At 44.4% G+C, this 18,196-nt stretch overlaps 2 protein-coding genes across 3 annotated transcripts in view; one reads left to right on the top strand and one right to left on the bottom strand.

Annotated features, from left to right (window-relative positions):
- Positions 1 to 18,196, top strand: part of LOC139343044 (CD9 antigen) — a 71,297-nt gene that overhangs the window by 40,453 nt on the left and 12,648 nt on the right. The gene's annotated exons all lie outside the window — the stretch shown is intronic.
- On the bottom strand, positions 1,003 to 16,781 carry tcf20 (transcription factor 20). 2 transcript variants are annotated; one of them, XM_070980407.1, is made up of 6 exons: positions 16,213 to 16,781; positions 5,616 to 14,050; positions 5,246 to 5,339; positions 4,480 to 4,543; positions 4,170 to 4,270; positions 1,003 to 2,504 (listed from the first exon to the last, which is right to left on the bottom strand). In XM_070980407.1, exons 2-5 carry the CDS (start codon positions 12,840 to 12,842, stop codon positions 4,180 to 4,182), a joined length of 7,476 nt encoding a protein of 2,491 aa, XP_070836508.1. In that variant the 5' UTR covers positions 12,843 to 14,050; positions 16,213 to 16,781; the 3' UTR covers positions 1,003 to 2,504; positions 4,170 to 4,179. The 2 variants fall into 2 exon arrangements, with proteins under 2 accessions (XP_070836508.1, XP_070836509.1); XM_070980408.1 differs by having other exon boundaries at positions 4,494 to 4,543.

Genomic DNA, 18,196 nt, shown 5'->3' with positions numbered 1-18,196 from the left:
GTTTATGCATTACCAGATATTTCACTATTTCCCTTATGACTGAAGCTAAACTGTATACTTCCTTTACCTTTAGCTATCTATTTCAATCAGTCATCAGTTTGAACCAACTATTCCACCAGTTTATCCATGACTTTTGGCTATAGCTAATTTTCCTTTTCAACCATTTATACTTTTAGCCATTACTTTTATGGATGACCTTTGCATATTCTCCAATACTTTTAGCTATTCCACAATTCAGGCCTTACTTGTAGTTCACAATTTCACTGTTTATTCATTACTTTAATCTATTTCAGCTTTTAGCTATTACTTTGAACTAATAAGCTCAACTGTTTAACACTTAGCTCTCTATTGTGTTGCAGTTGTTTCAACATTTATGTTACTTTTAATTATTTGAACTTTGTTTTAACTTAAAATCTTAATGCCAATGCTTGGTCACGATAACATTGGTGAGTTTTTAACTGTCAGTTGAAGCCACTGTGTGGAGGTGTAACAGCTAAGTGCATCTATTCTTTTTTAATGAAAATGTTTTCTTTTCTCCGAAATCAGACATTTTGGTTTTAAGAGTCTATTTTTACATTGAAGCCGCTCGACTTTCCTTAAGTGAAATTCTCCAGTGTCACAGATCCTTCAGACACTGACTGACAGAAACACAGAATCCTTGACCTGGTACAACAGTGTCTTGACTTGAGTGCACTCATAACCTGTCCTCTAAAGACAGCCTGAGAGAGCCAGAACGGGGTTATGCACTCCCTTCAAACTGAAGAGACAGGAAGAAGAAACAAGGAAGAGAAGAAGCGTGGGTGTGTGCACAGAACAGAAATAGAGACGGGGATGGCTTCTATATTTCAGGACACGTGCAGAAAAAGTGAGGCGGGAACGGAGTTTGGTAAAAGTGGAAACGAAATTGGGGCAGAAAAATGTCGGATGAAACTGAAATAGGCTGTTTTATCAGTGCAACAAAGGTGACAAAAATATGTCTGAGAAATAAGAAGAGGAGCATACTTGAAGCATTTTTTGAGTGTATTCATAATTCATATACATATTGACAGGTTTCTAATACAGCATGGTTTTGATAGTGTAACTGTCTTCTTCTCAGCTTGACTTTTTTTTTTTTTTACAAGAATAACAATAAAAAATGATAAAGACAACACCATGTATGACTCACTTTTAAATTTTATGGCAATGCTTCTTTTGAATGGATTTTGCATCTCCCCATCAAATTGCTGCTGTGTCGCTGAAGAATGAAACCATTCAAAAGTACTTGGTAAGGCTTGCTCCCCCGTTTGCCAATCACAGCCTTCATATTACACCCTCTCCAAAGTTCGCAAAAACGTTTCACCACTGTCCAAGGGACTGACGCCTGTCAGTCAAAAGTAACTTCCTTAGTAGAACCTACGCAGCCTGCACACAGTTCCACACCAATGAAAACTCCTCAGCGTCCCGTCCATCATCTTTTCCCCTCAGCACGGTTAAAGATAGCAGACACGCGTTAGTCCATAGTGTTATCTCCTCCCCTTACAAGGCTCCATCCTTCTCTTTGCACATTACGAACATTTGTACTTGAAAAATAAGACTGTGTCCATCTGATTTTTCATGAATACTATCTGTACCGTAAAAACCCCAGTGATGAAAAATAAGAACACTTTTCAAAAGGACCAAAATGGAATCAAAGACCCAAATATCGGCATTTTTCAGTTTCTCACACACACTCACTTCTCATTCACACACATGACTTTTGAAAGGCAACAGATGTCCATTCTCCAAGGCAATAATGTCTTTGTGGCAAACTCGACCCTGACATTCCAGACATCGCTCTGGCTCTTCCCTCTCCAGGAATGAAAAAAATAAAAATCCAGTTCATGTGTTGACTGAATATAATGTGAGATACATCCACTTTCATGAGTAAATAATGAGGAGGATACAAAATAATAATGAAGACAAAAGTAATAATTGTCATCCTAATATAAGATAAGATACTACTTGTGAGAGGATACAAAATTCTCTCCTTTTCTTTCCTGGGTTTGACACCCAACTTGCTCCCAATACGCCTCTTCAAAAGAAAACCAGAAAACAAAGGTAACTGATGATAAAATAAGAGTTTAACACTTTATGGGTGTCTGAGGAAAATCAAAGTGAGCCTAGAGAGGAAGTCTGATTCTTTTGTTCTTTACAGAAAAGTTCCTTTAGTTCCTCCATCAGTCTTGACGTCTCATTTTTTTCCGCTTTGATGTTTGTAGTTTTTTTTAACTTGTAGCTTCGTTCCTCTATGTTGCATGTCCATGTTTTTTTTTCTTTTTTCTGCTTTAAGTAAAGAGCAACAATTCGCTTAGAAAAAAAAGGTTTCTTTTCTCCATTGTCTTAAATGTAAATAACGCTGATTTCCATTGAGAAATTGTACATTCCCTTTAGTTGTTCTCTGTCACAGATGTCAGTCCTGTCCTTTCACATTGGGGGCTGCATCACAAACAAGATTCATTTCTCAGTCTTCTATTATCCAAACTAACCTGGGAAAGGGAACACAAAAAACACAAGGTTAGCGTCATCATCATCGTCATGGCCCGTGCATTACCCACAATCCTTTACTGATTATCCAACTCACTGTCAAACTCCACGTTGTTTAGATATGTATGTGCAAGTTCAGGAATCTGAAACCAGAATGTGAAGGAGCGTTATCGCAGGTCATTCCTTCCTGCAGCTGTCAGACTACACAACAAAAACTGCTCCAAGTAATGTGGGATTTATCTGTGCAATAATCTGTGCAATCCAACCTGTACATAACAGTCTGCAAATACTATTTAGAATTTCTTAAGATGACGTTTATTTTTTTATTCCACTCTTTTGTACATACTTATTGATTTTACTCTATCCACTTTATTGGTGCTGCTGTAAACTGGAATTTCCCTGTGCGGGACTAATAAAGGAATATTGAATTGAATTGAATTACCGCCTCGTGGTTGTTTGCCTCAGCCAACGACTCAAGCTTTAGTTTCCATCCATGTCTGACAATCAGACAAAACAATCAAGCACAGTTTGAAGGTGGACGCCAAGATTAGAGTCACCAATTCAGTGTCTGACCAAATGTGAAACATGGTCACAATCTGCCCTCTGTTGCTGAGTTAACATTATGATGTCACAGTGAAGCTGACCTTTGACCTTTTGGATATAAAATGTCATCACTTCATTATATTATCCTATCGGACATTTGCATGAAATTCTGTCATAATCAGTGTATGAATTCTTGAGTTATGGCCAAAAATGTGTTTTGTGAGCTCACTGTGACCTTTGACCTCTGGCATCCAAGTGAGCGTTTGTGCCAAATTTGAAGAAATTCCTTCAAAGCGTCCACCCCAGACAACCCTAATACATAATGCCTCCGGTGCAGCTGTCACCACCTTAGAGGCATAAAAAGTGATTTCTACAGTAAAACTTCCTTTTGTGCGAAGTCAAGCAGCTGTTACCAGGTAAACTTCACCCTGATCAGGTGTCTAGTGCTGTGTGTTTGGTTACAGTCAGGAATATATTTGCACAAAACATGATAAAGTAAGGTGATAAAGCCTCTAAATCCTTAGCATACCATCAGCATTCTGCTGCAACCTCAAAGAGAAAGAAAAGGAGACCTAAGGTGCTGCATGTCTTTAGTTTCTATAAGGACAGAATAGACTGAAAGTGTGGGGGAGGCAGTGAAAAGGAGTGACAGGCAGGAGCGCAGCCACTAAGGGTGAGGTGAGGAGGATTGTGAGAGCAGGATGATTTTCCTCAGCAGGAGTCCATGTACAAGCAAAAAAGAGTATGGAGTAGCATTACTGTGTGAAATTAAACTGTCTGAATATAAAGAGGCCTGAGAGAACAACTTAGTGTCCATTTACAGTCTTCCACAAAAGAATGAAGAGGCTGCGTTTCCCTGATCTATTTGTGGTGATCGAACCCTTTGGATGGCGAGGTGGGGTTTTACACTGAGAGTCGGCTACAGAGCAGCATTACATTACACGACAACATCCAATTAGGGAAGCTGTATTTTTCAGTCTGCATGGTTTTAGATGGATGGACCAGTCTGGCACAGTAGCTCACACTCTGTAAAGCGTTTCCATTCAAATTTTGAGAGAAAGAAAGAACAATAATCAGGATATGTTTGGATGACCAAATACACATACAACTGAGGCCAAACTTACAGCTCCCAGACTACTGCGTCTCTTCTTCTTCTCCGTTTCTCTCAGCCTCTCTCTGACTGCTCCAGGTAAACGGACTTGGCTGGCCGGATGCTCTGGGTAAACTGAGCAAAGAAGGGAGGAGGAGCGGTGACAGACAGAGGGAAAGAAAAAGAAAATACGCGGGGTCAGAAGGACAGACTGATGGACACGAAGCGTAACGGCTCAGTCAGTGATTGAGTGGTGAGGAACGACAGTGGCAAAGGAGAAGCAGACAGGATATTCACTGTAACTCACAAAACAAGATTTCACAAGAAACTGTATGAAAACCAACCTCTCCTTCTTTACCTTGTGCTTCGGACACCGCAGTGAGAAGTTATCTTCATTCAGAGAACAATCTGGAAGAGTGACAGGAAATATAGTACAGTACAGTGAAAAACAATATTTGTGTTTTTACAGTAGCTTAGTGTTAACACTGAAGACCACAGCCCAGCCGTGGCGTTGAAAGGTGTGTTTTCTGTAAAAAAATGCCAAAATGACACCATTAATCATAGCCAGACTGCAAAAATAGAAATTATCATTGGATTTTCACATTTCTGACTAAACAAATCATGTGCTATGGATGCTTCCGTCAGGACATATGACCAAATCTACCTTTCAAACAGTGATAGTTCATCCAGATCATTTTATTCTACATGTCATAATTTAAATTTTGCCAAAAACAAGCCATTTACACGAACCAGATCCTTCAAAAAACATGATATAATGCCCTCCTCAGTGCAACTGGGAAGCCTTGAATGACTTTGCTATGACCTACAGGCACTTGATAGCATGATAACTGTTATACTGCACAAAAGCCTTTTTTGAGTTCTCCCTACTTTTAGACATGAATGTGCTCTTTCCATAAAGTTGTAGAACTTATATATCGAAGTGACAAAATGAGCCAACAGTGAGTAGAAATATAACAGGAGGGGAAAAAAACACCCAGAAACTGCTTGGGGTTGAGAGGGTTAAACAGGCACAAATGTCCCTTATTGGAAAACAGTAGGTTATACTAACTCACTTTTTATGATACATCTGCATTTAATGCTGTCACTCACCTGCTTCAATGGCGCACAGGTAGTGGTAGCGAAGTGTACAGCCTTTACTGTAGCAGCCCAGGGTTGAGCCAACCATCTCACAGTATGAGCAGCACTGAGCAGAGAGAGAGGCAGGGAAATCAATACATCTTAAAACTTAGACAATGAAGAGCTCAGGGCCTAGAAATATGATAGAAATCAATAAACAAGTAAGCCTATTATAATAAAACTATACTACAGAACATTTACAAAACATATATCATAAAATATAAAACACTGACATTCAGAAACCGCCTTTTGAGCAGCTGCAGTAAACATCAGAAATAACAAGTTATAAACATCAAATATCCCCTGAAAATAACAATACAAAATAAGGACACAGGACACTCACTGTTTCTCTGGCGCCATCTAGTGCCTCCTGCAGGCCATACAGTCTCCCATTGACAAGGTACACCCCACTGGTCCACACTATACATCCTTCGTGGACCCACAGCTCCTCTGGGTCCATGGGCATCTGAGGCAGCTGGGCAAGTTGTGCCAGGGGTCCCAAGGAGTCCAAGGCTGGTGGAGGGGGCTGGAAGGGCAGGGACGCCTTACTGTTGGATGGCACCATTCTGGGGGACTCCTCACTAGATTTGTGCCTCCTTTTAAAACGGGGGTGTGAGGTCAGCTTTCTGTGTTGAGGTCGCTGTTGAGTTTCGTCTGTTGCCGGCGGCAGCTGTTGCTGTTTTCGTGCCTGTTGCTGGTCAGCGTCAAGGTCTGGCTCCCTCTTAAGCTCAGGGATAGGTCGGATATCTAGATTCATGTCCCAGGTTAGAGACGTTGTTTTACTGGTGGTGGGGGAGGAGCAGGATGGAGCGCTACTGAGCTTGCCAGCCATGTGCATCGTCATATCCTCTCTTCCAGCTATGGAGGCAGTTCTGACTGTCGTGGTAAGAGATGTTGGGTTTGAATCTAGGCTGATGGCACAGTCACTCTCAGTCGAGGGGTTGGTAAACTGAGCATCTTGTGTTTGTGTGTCTTGGATAGTGCTCAAAGCATTTGAGCTTATGTCTGAATTTGGTCCTGTTTTGTTTGTGCCTGTGGTTGTCTGACATTGTCTGACCTGGGGCTGGTTCTTGGGAAGCTTTGCAGCATATTCAGCTGGATAGAAAGGCCCATAGAGATCTCCAAGGTGTTTGTAATTTGCCCATTTCTGACACAGGCAGCAAAGAAGGCGACCAGAGTGATTGGTCTCTGTAATCACGGGGCCTGCAACAACATAGCCAGATGAAGGAAGTGCTTTTCCTGACTGAAGTGTAGTTTCCACCTCGTCTGGCTCCCTTTTCTCCGATTCTCTGTCTCTCCTAGATAACTGGGAGGAAAGAGCTGAGGTCAGGAGAGAATCAATTCCACTCCCGCCTGCTTTCCCTCCGACTGCACTACGCTCTCCTTTCATCTTGTCTTCCTCAGCATTTACAATGGTGCACACTGCCCCAATCTCTGGTATTTTGTTCTCCACGTGTATGTGTGGAACAAATGGGCCCTTCCTATTTGGATCTATGAACACTCTATTTGTGGCCAGGCTCCCTCCAGCCCCTAAAGGTGTATCTGGGTCATCTTTGGCCACTGATGCTGATGTTGCTGCTGCTGCTGCTGCTGCTGCTGCTCCTCTCCTTCTCCTCCTCTGTCGTCCTCTTGCTTCCAGAGGCTCGTCTTCATCTTTCACACCTCTGCGTCTTCTTCGCACGGGTTTGACCTCACTCTCTGGCTGTGTGTCCTCGCTCTCAACATCCACTTTCACTACCTGGGTTAAAACGGGTGGGGCCAGCGGGGGAGTGCTTTTATTGTCTGTCAGAGGTGGTGCTGCAGAGTCTGGCGGGCTGCTGGCAGTCTGCACTATCGGTGGGGTGGCAGCAGCTGTAGTTGGAACGGGTGGGGCTGGAGGGGCACTCAGAGTTGTGCTCGGAGCCTGGGCCTGAGACTGGCCCTGCGCCTGTGTTTGGGCTGGGTTCTGGGCCCGTTTTTGTTTATTCACGCTCCCTACGGGCCTGCCCTTTTTCTTGCCAGATGGGAAATAGCCTTTAGGCACGACACTCTCTGCTGGCTTAGAATCTTGTGGTGACAAACTGGACCTAACAGCAGACATCTGATGTTGTCTATTCAGCATGTGTCCTTGAGCCTGGCTGTGGTGGGGTGGGGTGGTTCCATAGTAGTCACTGCCAGGATAATCATCAAATCCAATGCCAGATTCTTGAAGTTTCTGTCGAAGAAGATTAGCAGCGGACTGCTCTCCTCTTCTTGTCTCAAGCTGCTGGTAAGTGTTAGTGAAATGTTGAATGTCAGACAGCGCAGACGAAGATGGAGGTGGGGAGCCCTGGACTGGGCGTGGAAGAGGCGGAGGAGGGGGTAAAGGTCCGAGCAAAGTGAAATCCTCCTTATCACCAGATGCTGATGCCACAGCAGCTCCTAATCCAAAGTCAAAGTCTTGCTTTAGAGCTTGGGAAGTCTGATGAGGATCACATGGATAGGCAGACGGCGGTAAAGGCCCGGTCTCATCAACTACTCTGAAGGGAATCATGTCGTTTAATGAGTGACTTTCATCCATGTAACTATCATCCCCTCCTGTGACCCTGGGGAAATGTGTTAAGTCTTGGTCCTGTGAATCATTAAACGGTGGTATGTCTGAGTGAGAGAAGCCTGGGTAATGATTTGACTCATCATCAGCATGGCCTGCTGGCTTTTTAATATTTGGGGTGATTTTCTGCACTATTGCCTCCAGTTTCAAACCTCGTCCTTTCCTGGGAGGCAAAACCTTGGTATTACCACTTGATGGAGACAGAGGTTGTGAATAAATATTCTCTCCGAGCAAAGGGGACGATAGCCTGGGACAAGGGATATCTGAACTGGATGAGTCATCTTCATTGTGATGGCTTGACTCAGACTGAGCCCCAGGAGAGTGGTGTGAATTTGTGGCAGCCCTCGGCTGTGACACGTCCTGGAGTTGCCGTTTGGCGGGAATGGGAGAGATAAAAGAACGAACTCTCCTTCGCAATATTAGCGGATTTGTGTCTCCAGAACCCCCAGTTTTAGTCTGGCGCTGCACCTGTGGCTGAGTGGAGTTGATGTCAGCAGAAGGCTTAGAGGAGCTGGGTGGAGGGGGTGGGCAGGGATGTTTGGCTTCCTCTGTGGGCCCTCTGGAGACCTCAGGTTCAGCAGCATTTTGGCCAGGAATCATCTGTGGAGGAACAGGGCCATGTGAGGCTACAGGAACAGGAGGAGGGGGGGGAGGAGGTAGGGGAGGTGGTTGTGTTCTGTAGTAGGAGTCTCCCTCTATCACTCTGGCACTGTCTCTTCCAGAGTGTGCTGACTCCCACATTTTCAAATCAAAGAAGGCGCTTTGATGATGGAGTGAAGTTTTGCCTGCATGTTGTTCGCCAGGCATATCAGTTTGGGAGATCATCCTCTGTCTCTGTTCTGATTGGCTGACCTTATGTCTTCCTGGAGAAGAACCAGCCTGCATCATCATGTCCTTTGATGGCCTGTTCATTGCTTTTACCCAGTCACTCATGTCATGGGGGTGATGAGGGGGGCCACGAGGGTGAGGATACATTTGAAGCTTATTCGTGGACTGAGTCTGGGGGGATAAATTGTGGTAAGGATGGTGGGAGGGAAAATGGGGGTTACCGCGTGGCATCATATTTCCTTCTCTTGTGTCTCCAAATCGATATGCAGGAAAAGTGCTGCCACTGCAGGTTGATAAATCAACACCATGAAGATAGGACGGATGCCTTGAAGGTGAAGATAAGGGATTGGTGCTCATAGGATGAGAAGCCAAGGCTGAGATATCAACATTACCTCGCCTATAGGGGTCAGCATTCATTAAAACAGATGAGTGAACAGACTTGGCATGATACTCCATATCAGCCTCATTAGCTCCACTACTGCCATGATCAGTTTGTAAATTTGCAGCGTCTAGGCCAGCCTCTTTTGATGCTGTTTCCATTTTCACCATTTGTTTCTCTCCAGCATCCTTTTTACTCAGATCATTGGCTGCTGCTGGAGAGGAAAATGGCTGTTGAATCACTGAGGCTCCACTCTGACTTTTCTCCCGCTCCCTCTCTCTGTCACTTTCCCTGTCCCTCTCTGGTGTGCTGCGTCGGTTTGGCGACACATCACAGATGACAGAGCGTCGCTCTGATGGGGCTAATACGGAGCCTGATGATTTTTGAGACTCTGTTTGACCAACACTGCCTGTTAGCGGCTCTGGCTCTTGCAAAAGGAGCTCCTGCACAGCAGAGGACGGGGTGGACACATTAGATAATGCTTTCCTCTGTGGCAGAGAGAAGTCAGCTAAGTTTATATGTTTCGGTGGGGGTTGTCGAGAATCTGTAGGCTGTGGTAACTGACTCTGGGACAGACCCACTTCATTTTTTTCAGCATTTTGCAATATCTTAGCATTTGACACATCTGACTTCACTGAGGACTGAGGATCTGTGGTAAAATCAGGGTCGCTTCCATGCCTCTGGTTTGGATGCGGGGGCTTTCCAGAGCTACCCATTTGGACAGAATGAGCCAAAACCTCATTTACTCCACTTTGCACCCTCATAGTTTCAGTCATGCTATACGGGTGTCTGGATTGAAACTGTTGCTGAACATGGAGATGGGCAGGAAATGCCTGTTCTGGTCTGCCATAACGTCTATCTAAATTGTAACCTTGAAGAACCTCTTGTAAAAGGCTTGGAAATTGCTGCATTTGTGAATTATCCTCATGACCTTTAGCTCCTGCTCCCTGCCCTCTCTTCACCAAAGCCTCTGCTACAGAGCCAGCATCTTTCGGATGTGCAGGACCATAACCAGTTTGTGACTGCTGGTACCCCAGGTATCTGGAATTTGATTCCATCACACCCGCTGGGCCAGCCCTCCCTCTGTTCTTCATTGACAGATCTGAGCCATATGTCAATTCTGGGTGGCCATATTTATGTGGTCCAGACTGGGGAGGATTTTGAGGTCGTCCAAAATGTGATTTCTGATGAAGGGAAGAATATATACTCAGATCTACACCTTCTTCCCCATTATGGCTGCTTGACTCTCTAAAGTAAGAGTGTGACTGTTTCTCCTCTATACAGTTGTCTTGGGGATGCTTGCCTTTTTCAGTGTGACTTCCCTCAGAGCGGGCTGAAACAATCACACCAACACTACTGGCACTCTGCTGTTCCTCAGATGTGTGCTTTTCTTCCTTCTCATTATTGTGTAATCTGGATGCCGTGTGCAACCTGTTTTCTTTGTCCTGACCATTTTGTGTATTGACTTCTCCGTCTCGTTGCATCTGGCTACCGCCTTTCTCTGTTTTCTCGACTGTGCCTTCACTTTCTTTTTTGAGGACTTCATTTTTAATTTCTGTTGTCTTCCTATGGCCACCTCGGTGGTCATTATATGTTAAACCAGGCTCTGAGACACAGTTTGGCTGTGGAGGAGGAATACTGGAGGAGGTGGATGAGGGGGATGAGGAAACTGGAGGCGTTGAATGTGAAGTTGGGCCAGTCTCTGATAACTGACATCCAAAGGATGGAGATGATGATGAAGAGGGAACGTGAGCTTCATCTGCTTTTGTTTCAGAAGCAAGTGCTTCTTTTGACAGTGAATCAGAGGTGACTGTTTTAACATTTGATGCTTGTCCAGTCTGTGTTTGAGTCTGAGATGGAGGGTGATAGCCAGTTGGTTCAGATCCACTGCTCGCACCACTCATCTGTCTCACTCTCCCACGTTCCCCCTCAGAAAACTGCTCCTCACGCTCCACTTTGGTCCCAGATGAGCCTCCAAGTGGCATCAATGAAGAGTCTTCATCAGTGCCAGCATCTAAACTTGCACCATCACCAATCCCCACTGCACTTCCATCTTTAACTGTACTCGTACTTGAGGCTGCACTTGCATTTCGACTCCTTGGTTGGGATGGGGGCACACCATGTGTTGCCTGTTGCATCTGCCCCCCATCTTTCCCCTTCTTCTGTGACAGCACTGTGTCGGTGAGGAGCATGTGCTGAACTGTGTTTGGTAAATTGGCTACTTGTGAACTCAAAGCATTAAGACTATTCAGGCCAGCATCCTGCATTTTGTCATGTGGAGAAGATGAATAAACAGAGGAGCCTTCCTCTCGAGATCCAATTCCTGTGACTAGACCCATTTTGTTGCGGCCTGTTGGAGGAAGACTGCTCCCTCCAACTGCGCTCATGCTGTGAGCTTTATGACTGCCACTGCTACCACAACTACTAATGCTGCTATTTGAGTTGGGTGTGGGACTTAACTGAGGCATGGTCTGCAGTAATCTACCTTGACCATGGCTGCTACGGGGGTTTGATGTTGGAGGATGTGACGGACCATGACCTGAGGCATTTCCATGTGCCTCTGAGACACCCATCAAGGGGGAAGGAGAGGAGCTACAACTTGGGGAATGCACTGCAGAGGCTGCTGGAGAGGGGTTGGATATTGGGCTAAAGTTTTGGTTAATTTGGGTTTGTTGAGCATTGGGATGCATTGGTGATTTAGATATTTCTTGAGATGCTGCTTGAGGTATACTGGGATTGGATGCTTGATGATGTTTAGCATATACAGAGCCTGGAGACGGGCCCTGGTGCTGCATCTTGAGAGAGTTGTCATAACCTACCCCTAAATTGTGCTGTGAGTTGCGGTGCTGTAGCGTGACTTGCTTGTGAAGTGAATGAGTCTGTGGGGAATATCCAGGATAATTTGAAGCATGGTAACTCTGCGGAACATTCTCCATTGGCCCTACATTGTTAGCAGCAACTGAACTGGAGACCGAGTTTGAACTGGAGTTGACACTGGGAGAGCTGTTGACTTTGGGATCGAACCCAGTGCTCGGAGCCCCGTCCAGATATCGCTGCGGAGGGGGGCTGTACATTCCTGATGACCCTGTGGACGCTCCACCCTGTGGGGAGTAGTGTGGGTACTGAGGAGTCATTCTGTGCCCAGAATGTGGATAGCTCCTAAGTTGCTGTCCATGGGGAACAGCTGTGAAGGTTTGCCCATGCTGGCGGTGTTGCATTTGAGAACCTGGCACTGACTGCATTGCAGGGTTCTGACTCATATTGTACTGATGAGAAGGAGAGAACGCTCCAGCACCAGCACCTCCACCTGAACCAGCACTGGAACCATAGTCTACTGGATATGGTGACATCAGAGCAGATGATGGTGCAGAGCCAGATCCAGCATGCCGGTACTGGTGGGGTATATGTCCATCAATGTTAGGGTACCCAAACCCTGCCCCATAGCCCATGCCCCCCCTTCTGTGTCTGTCCTTTCCGCCCATTGAAAAATAATAATCCATGACGTCTTTCCTGTAAGGGTTGTTAGAGTTGCCACTGTGAATGTTACCCTGTGTTGGCGGTGGCTCCACAGCTCCTCTGTTTCTCGCACTGTAAGCAAGCATGTGGCTGGCTTGAGTGGGGTGGTGATGGCCCCTGTGCAGGCTTTGCTGTTGCATCCCCACGTAATCATCTGTCATCCTTGGGGAGATCTGGGGATCTGCTGGCTGAGGGGGATACGGAGGTCCTCCTCCACCCCTCCCACTGAACCCCGGGGGGACAGAAGGGGGAGCTGGACTGTTAGAAAAATTCTGCATTGTTTTTCCAAGTTTGGATTAAAAACGGAAATAACTGTCAGTGTCTATACCAGGGAATGCTTCTGATCAGAAACTGGAAGGCTTACGGCAGTAACCATAAATGACAAAAAGAGAGTCTATGGCCTGGCAGTAAAACAAGGAAATGCTTTCGAAATCCACCAAAGAGTTCAAGCTGAGAAATATATATCGCAGATGTTATGATCACTTCTTTTTGTAGCAGAGAGTGGATAGGGAGGTTTAACAGATGATGATTTTATCAATATATGAAGGCCAAATGGTGAAAATCTTACGTCTTCAACTGGATGATAGTATGGTTAATGGTTCTAAAAAATGCCTTAAAAACTAAATTTTCCAAAAGAAAAAAAAAAGAGATATGTGGTGAAGCAGGTTTCTAACGCAGAAAAATACAAGACTAAAAGAGTGCAGTCCCTTCCATCAAGCAGTTTGGCACTGGGCAGGCAATGATATCACAGACGACTGAAGCACAACCGTGTGAGATGTTCAACCTCAATGTCTTTACATGTATACACTCCGCAATAGTCACAGCTCAAGCAACCAGAGCTATGTTAGGATTAAATTATGTTGTGATCCAACAACATCTTGGGCAAAAAAAATAAAAAAAATAAAAAAAAAACTTCTCAATAAAACCATTGAGACTCTGTTCCGTCACAGCAATCCTTCAGTTTGCCGGGACCTGACTCACACCTGTATGAGACGAAAACTGCAGTAACGTGAATCAAGAGGTCTGCATACAGACCCTCACTAAACACTCCCAGAGGTAAACAATCCATTGATATTCTCAGCAGCTCTTGGATGCAGAGTGGAATACTTTTGGAGATGGTTTTTTTTTCTTGGTCATTCCCTTTGAAATACTGTTTTCTTTTTTGAGTTTTTTTGCTACTGAATGCATTCCTTCGGACTGTAGAAGTCTTTGGTCCCTATTTAGCAATTGTTCTTTCCTCGACTGTGTTCAGATCCTTCTTGGTTCTCTCCTGTGTCTTCAGCATATAGTTGTCTTACCTTTGTTTTTTCTGTCAGCCATCATTTAATTCTACCTAGTTCCATGGCAACAATTTTCCAAAGGAGGGTAATCCATTTATTCCACTTCAAGTTCAGTCAATTCAAGCTCCTGTTTTCTGTTTCTCTTCAGTATTTCCATGCAGATAAGTTCATTTTCCAGCAGCTGCTGACCAGAAGCCTTCACAACTCTGTAAATACAAAAGATGAACCAAAAAGTTAGCATGCAAAAATGAAAAGGTACTTTTTATTTACCATACCTTGTGCTAAGACAATAGCTCTGTTGCTGTAACTAAATAATTATAAAGAGAAATGCACTGTGGGCATACAATAACATTACAGCACTTGTTTGGTCTGATTTGATATTCATTTGTCTGAATAAGATTATTTTCACTCAGCAATTAATTTCAACAATCCAGCAGAGACATACGATGTAGCGGAAAAAAAAAAAAAAAGGGAATTGAATTCATTTAGTTTTCAGCCTTTGTTTAGGCTTTCTGTAACTTAGATGATCTTATTCCAAATTGTTGAGGCTTTGTTCGCTGAAAAGAAAAACTCAGTGCTGATCTAGGCTCACATATTTCAGATTGCATCAGCATTCCCCATAAGTGGATTTATTTTTAGTGGCCCACCACAATAATCACACAGGTCCATCACAAATAGATTCACCCAAGCAACAATAATGTTAACATTACTTCCACGTTGCATATTCATTCAAATCCTGACATTACTACTTAAAAGGCTTGCTGGCCTCATATCAACGCTGCTCTTTTGACATGCAGTAAGAGTCCAGCCTTTACTGTGGCTGGAGCTTGAACAATACATGCCTAAGCTGTCTCTTCTGACTGATAACAAACGGAGTTGGTGGAGAGAAAAGTGGGTTAGCGGCAGCATGCAATTAAAGCAACAAAGTAACATAGACAAGGTCACAAACACTACTTCACATGTAAACAAACAACATCTGGGAGCCAAGACAGAAGCAGTCCTGCTCCAACCTCTTTACAATCAGACTAAAGACCATTAACTTTAGTGTATTTAACTTGTTTTAATGGGCTTTCATTATTATGGGTGATAATTAAAGGGATGACGCCACCTTTACCGGGTCAGTGCCCATAATTGCCATGTGTGACATAAGCCTCTATTGTCTGCCTCAAATACACTATAAAATAGTTAATGGCCCAAACACAACTTCAGGTGACTTTTTTTGTTGTAGTTAAGACTTACACACAATAACAAGCCATTCCTGTTTATGATTACAACTGAGTATAACTGGCGTTATCTGTCAACTGTATCATTAGTTTGAACCTATCTTCACCAATGTATTGTTTTTAAACAGGGAGAGAGAGAGATGAGCAGCTGAATGAAAAAACGTGGGAAAATAACAAGACCAGGAGGACTAACAAAACAAACTGGCCATACCTTGTAAATCACAGTGAGTCCTAGGCACTGCATACAGGTCAATGTTCAAGTGTGTCATTCAGGGTTCAAAGCTAGTGGGTAAATGCAGTGTACAACTTGTAAAGTTAGAAGGACACTATTGATCTCCATCCGTCTATGAGCTCATATCGTGATTACTAATTAATCACAGCAGCTCACTGTGCATGACCAGCCAGCAGCATTCACAGTACACAGAACAGTGCAGCGTTTATACACAAACTGGCTCAATGCAGTCTGTCAGCAAGTCAATCAATTGCATGGCTACATATTGATAAGAGCATACGCAGTGCTCTTTGCAGACAACGACAAAACGCCAGCTCTGTTGTATTTTGATCATTTGCCGTCTCAGATTGTCATCAACGCAACACTTGCTTTTGTAACACATCTTTAGTAGCTACATTAGCTAATAGCAAGGTATACGCATTACAATTAGCTTTGTAGTGCTGCCTTTTAGCTCTGTGGGGTTAGCGTTAGCTAAAATACCTCACATACTGCAAATTAAATATGCGAACTAGCCGCATATGTTAGAAGCTAGCTAAGCTACAGACCACTAGTTAGCATCTTAGCAAGCTAGCCAAATTGCGCTTATTACATTATTACGAGCATTTGAGGATGTGTATAAAGCGATAGATGTAGCAGGCTAATGGCACGGGGCAGCCAAGCAGCGTTTAGCTACAAAAGAGAGGTGATTAGGTGCAGATGTTTCCCCCTCACAAATTCAGTGGGGCTGTGAGTAAATGGGTTAGCTAGCATAAATAACGTAACAGTTACACTGGCAAGAGACCTGGTGTGGCTACTGCATCAGAAAATAATCATCACGCAGCCTGACATTTCCCTTGAATAAACAGAGCTAACGTTTGCCAGGGAGAGGCAAGTCAGGCAGAGACAGGCTAGCTAACATACTCCAAATGCATACCTGAAAACGTAGCAATACAAGGCCCCTCGAAGACTGAAAGGCTGTTTTGTGACAATCCCGCTGCTGTGGCAGGAAACCCCAGTCTTGAGTCGACTGCTCCGCCGCTTTTCCCTCACCCTTTTGAGTCCAGACAACCCCGACCAGCGGCGGCGAAGTCGGGGGCCCCGTCACGACACTCAGATCCCGGGCCTTTCTTCCGATATCCCCTTTTTTCTTTTGTCCTCACCTCCAAAAATGATGAGAGCAGAGCACAATCGGGGTGCCTGTAGGTCCCGTAGCCAGTGAGGTCCATACACCCCCGCCCCCTCCCCTCTTGTTCCCTCGCCTCTCTCTCCCTCTTTCACACACCGCTGAGGTGATTCCACCTATCTAGAACTAAAATTAAACACACTGCCATCTCACAAGCCTCCACTAACACATGAAGATTTCAAACGTCAGTTTCCGTCACTAAATTGCACTTGCATGCCTTCATCAGCAGCTCGACCTATTCGTTTTCCTGTTAGGCTACTGTTTTTTTTTCTTGCAACAGAAAGACCGCCTTGAAAATGCATACACACTCATATTCCTGCACCCCCTCCCTCATCTCTCTCCATCACATCCCTCCAACTCCCCTCCCTCTCTGAAGCTTTTGCTATTTCACCGATTTTCACCTATTTCTACCATGAAATCTAAGATTATAGTAATATTGCAAATGCATTTTTTGCATGCCTGGTGCTTAGCGTTTTATCACAGCCCCTTTGTTCTTATTTCATCTCAAGTGAAAATTAGTCAGGGGAGCCTAATGAAGGCACCAGGGTACAAAGGCAAATATAGAGAGGAGACAGGGTTGAATGGAATGCTATGTCTGAAATGAATAACAGATAAAAGACAATTTGTGAGCTAATCGGGCGCCTGCATTAGAGGAAGATTGCAGTGCAATGGATGAAGCTTGTCAAGTTTATTGTGGTCTCTTCATGCTGACACGCAGACCCATTGTACACACAGCGCAGCTATAGTGTTTTGTTATTTTTTCACAAAGAAAAGCCACTTAAATCATTACCATAATATCTATTCATTGGTGAATGTTTGACACGACACACTCAGAACATCACCGTGGCCAGAACAACAATGGAGGTGCCACAAACAGAATCTTTTTCCCATTAAATTTATTGTCTCTGCCTGAGCTTATCTGCACTCACGCAGGGCCAGCGAGTGCAGTGCAGACTCACTCGCACTCTCCTACCATCATAATGATGTGCCCTATGCCCCCCATCCATGGTGCTGCACTTTTAATGTACTGCTGTGTGTCATACATGCACACGCTCACACACACAGACACACACACACCACATGCAAAGAAAGCACACGTACACATGCAAGGACACACACTGGCACGGTCGCAAAAATCCAGCCTGAAATGCACAAACACACACACATGCACACACAGTTAGCACACAAGCACACGCATCTGAATGCACTTACTTAACCTGTCAATCACAAGAGTAAAATCTCCCTCAGTTTCTAAACAACAGTTCAATACATTTCATTCCCTTGCAGATACACGTCTATTTCTATCATAGTTGCCATAGCAACTGCATCACAGAGCCTTAACTGTGGATAATTTTCAGGCTACGTGTCTACACTTGCTTTCTACATGTGCAATTTCATGCAGACGCTCTTGTTTGCTGGTACAAGTCTTCATCCATGAATCACTGACATGCAGTTGTGTACTTGTATTGCCGCTAAGTCAAAGTGAAAGAGCCGAGAGGCGAGATAAAGGGCATTGATACTCTGAGCCAGCAAGTCAGCCAGCCAGGCCTATCCAATCAACAGGAACGCCTGCTGGGATTCACACAGACTCTCTCCATCACGGACAAGGTCACAAAATCTTCCAAAGAGGAGGCTCAAAGCGCACATTTGTAAAGAAAGCAAGCGGTTTTGAACACACTTAATGCTCTCCACATCATTGTTACACACACACACACACACACACACACACACACAC

Source organism: Chaetodon trifascialis, chromosome 15, assembly GCF_039877785.1.
Source record: "Chaetodon trifascialis isolate fChaTrf1 chromosome 15, fChaTrf1.hap1, whole genome shotgun sequence".
In the NCBI taxonomy this organism is placed as follows: domain Eukaryota; kingdom Metazoa; phylum Chordata; class Actinopteri; order Chaetodontiformes; family Chaetodontidae; genus Chaetodon; species Chaetodon trifascialis.
The sequence above is the reverse complement of the archived record's forward strand: the minus strand, read 5'-3'. Positions and strand labels throughout refer to the sequence as shown.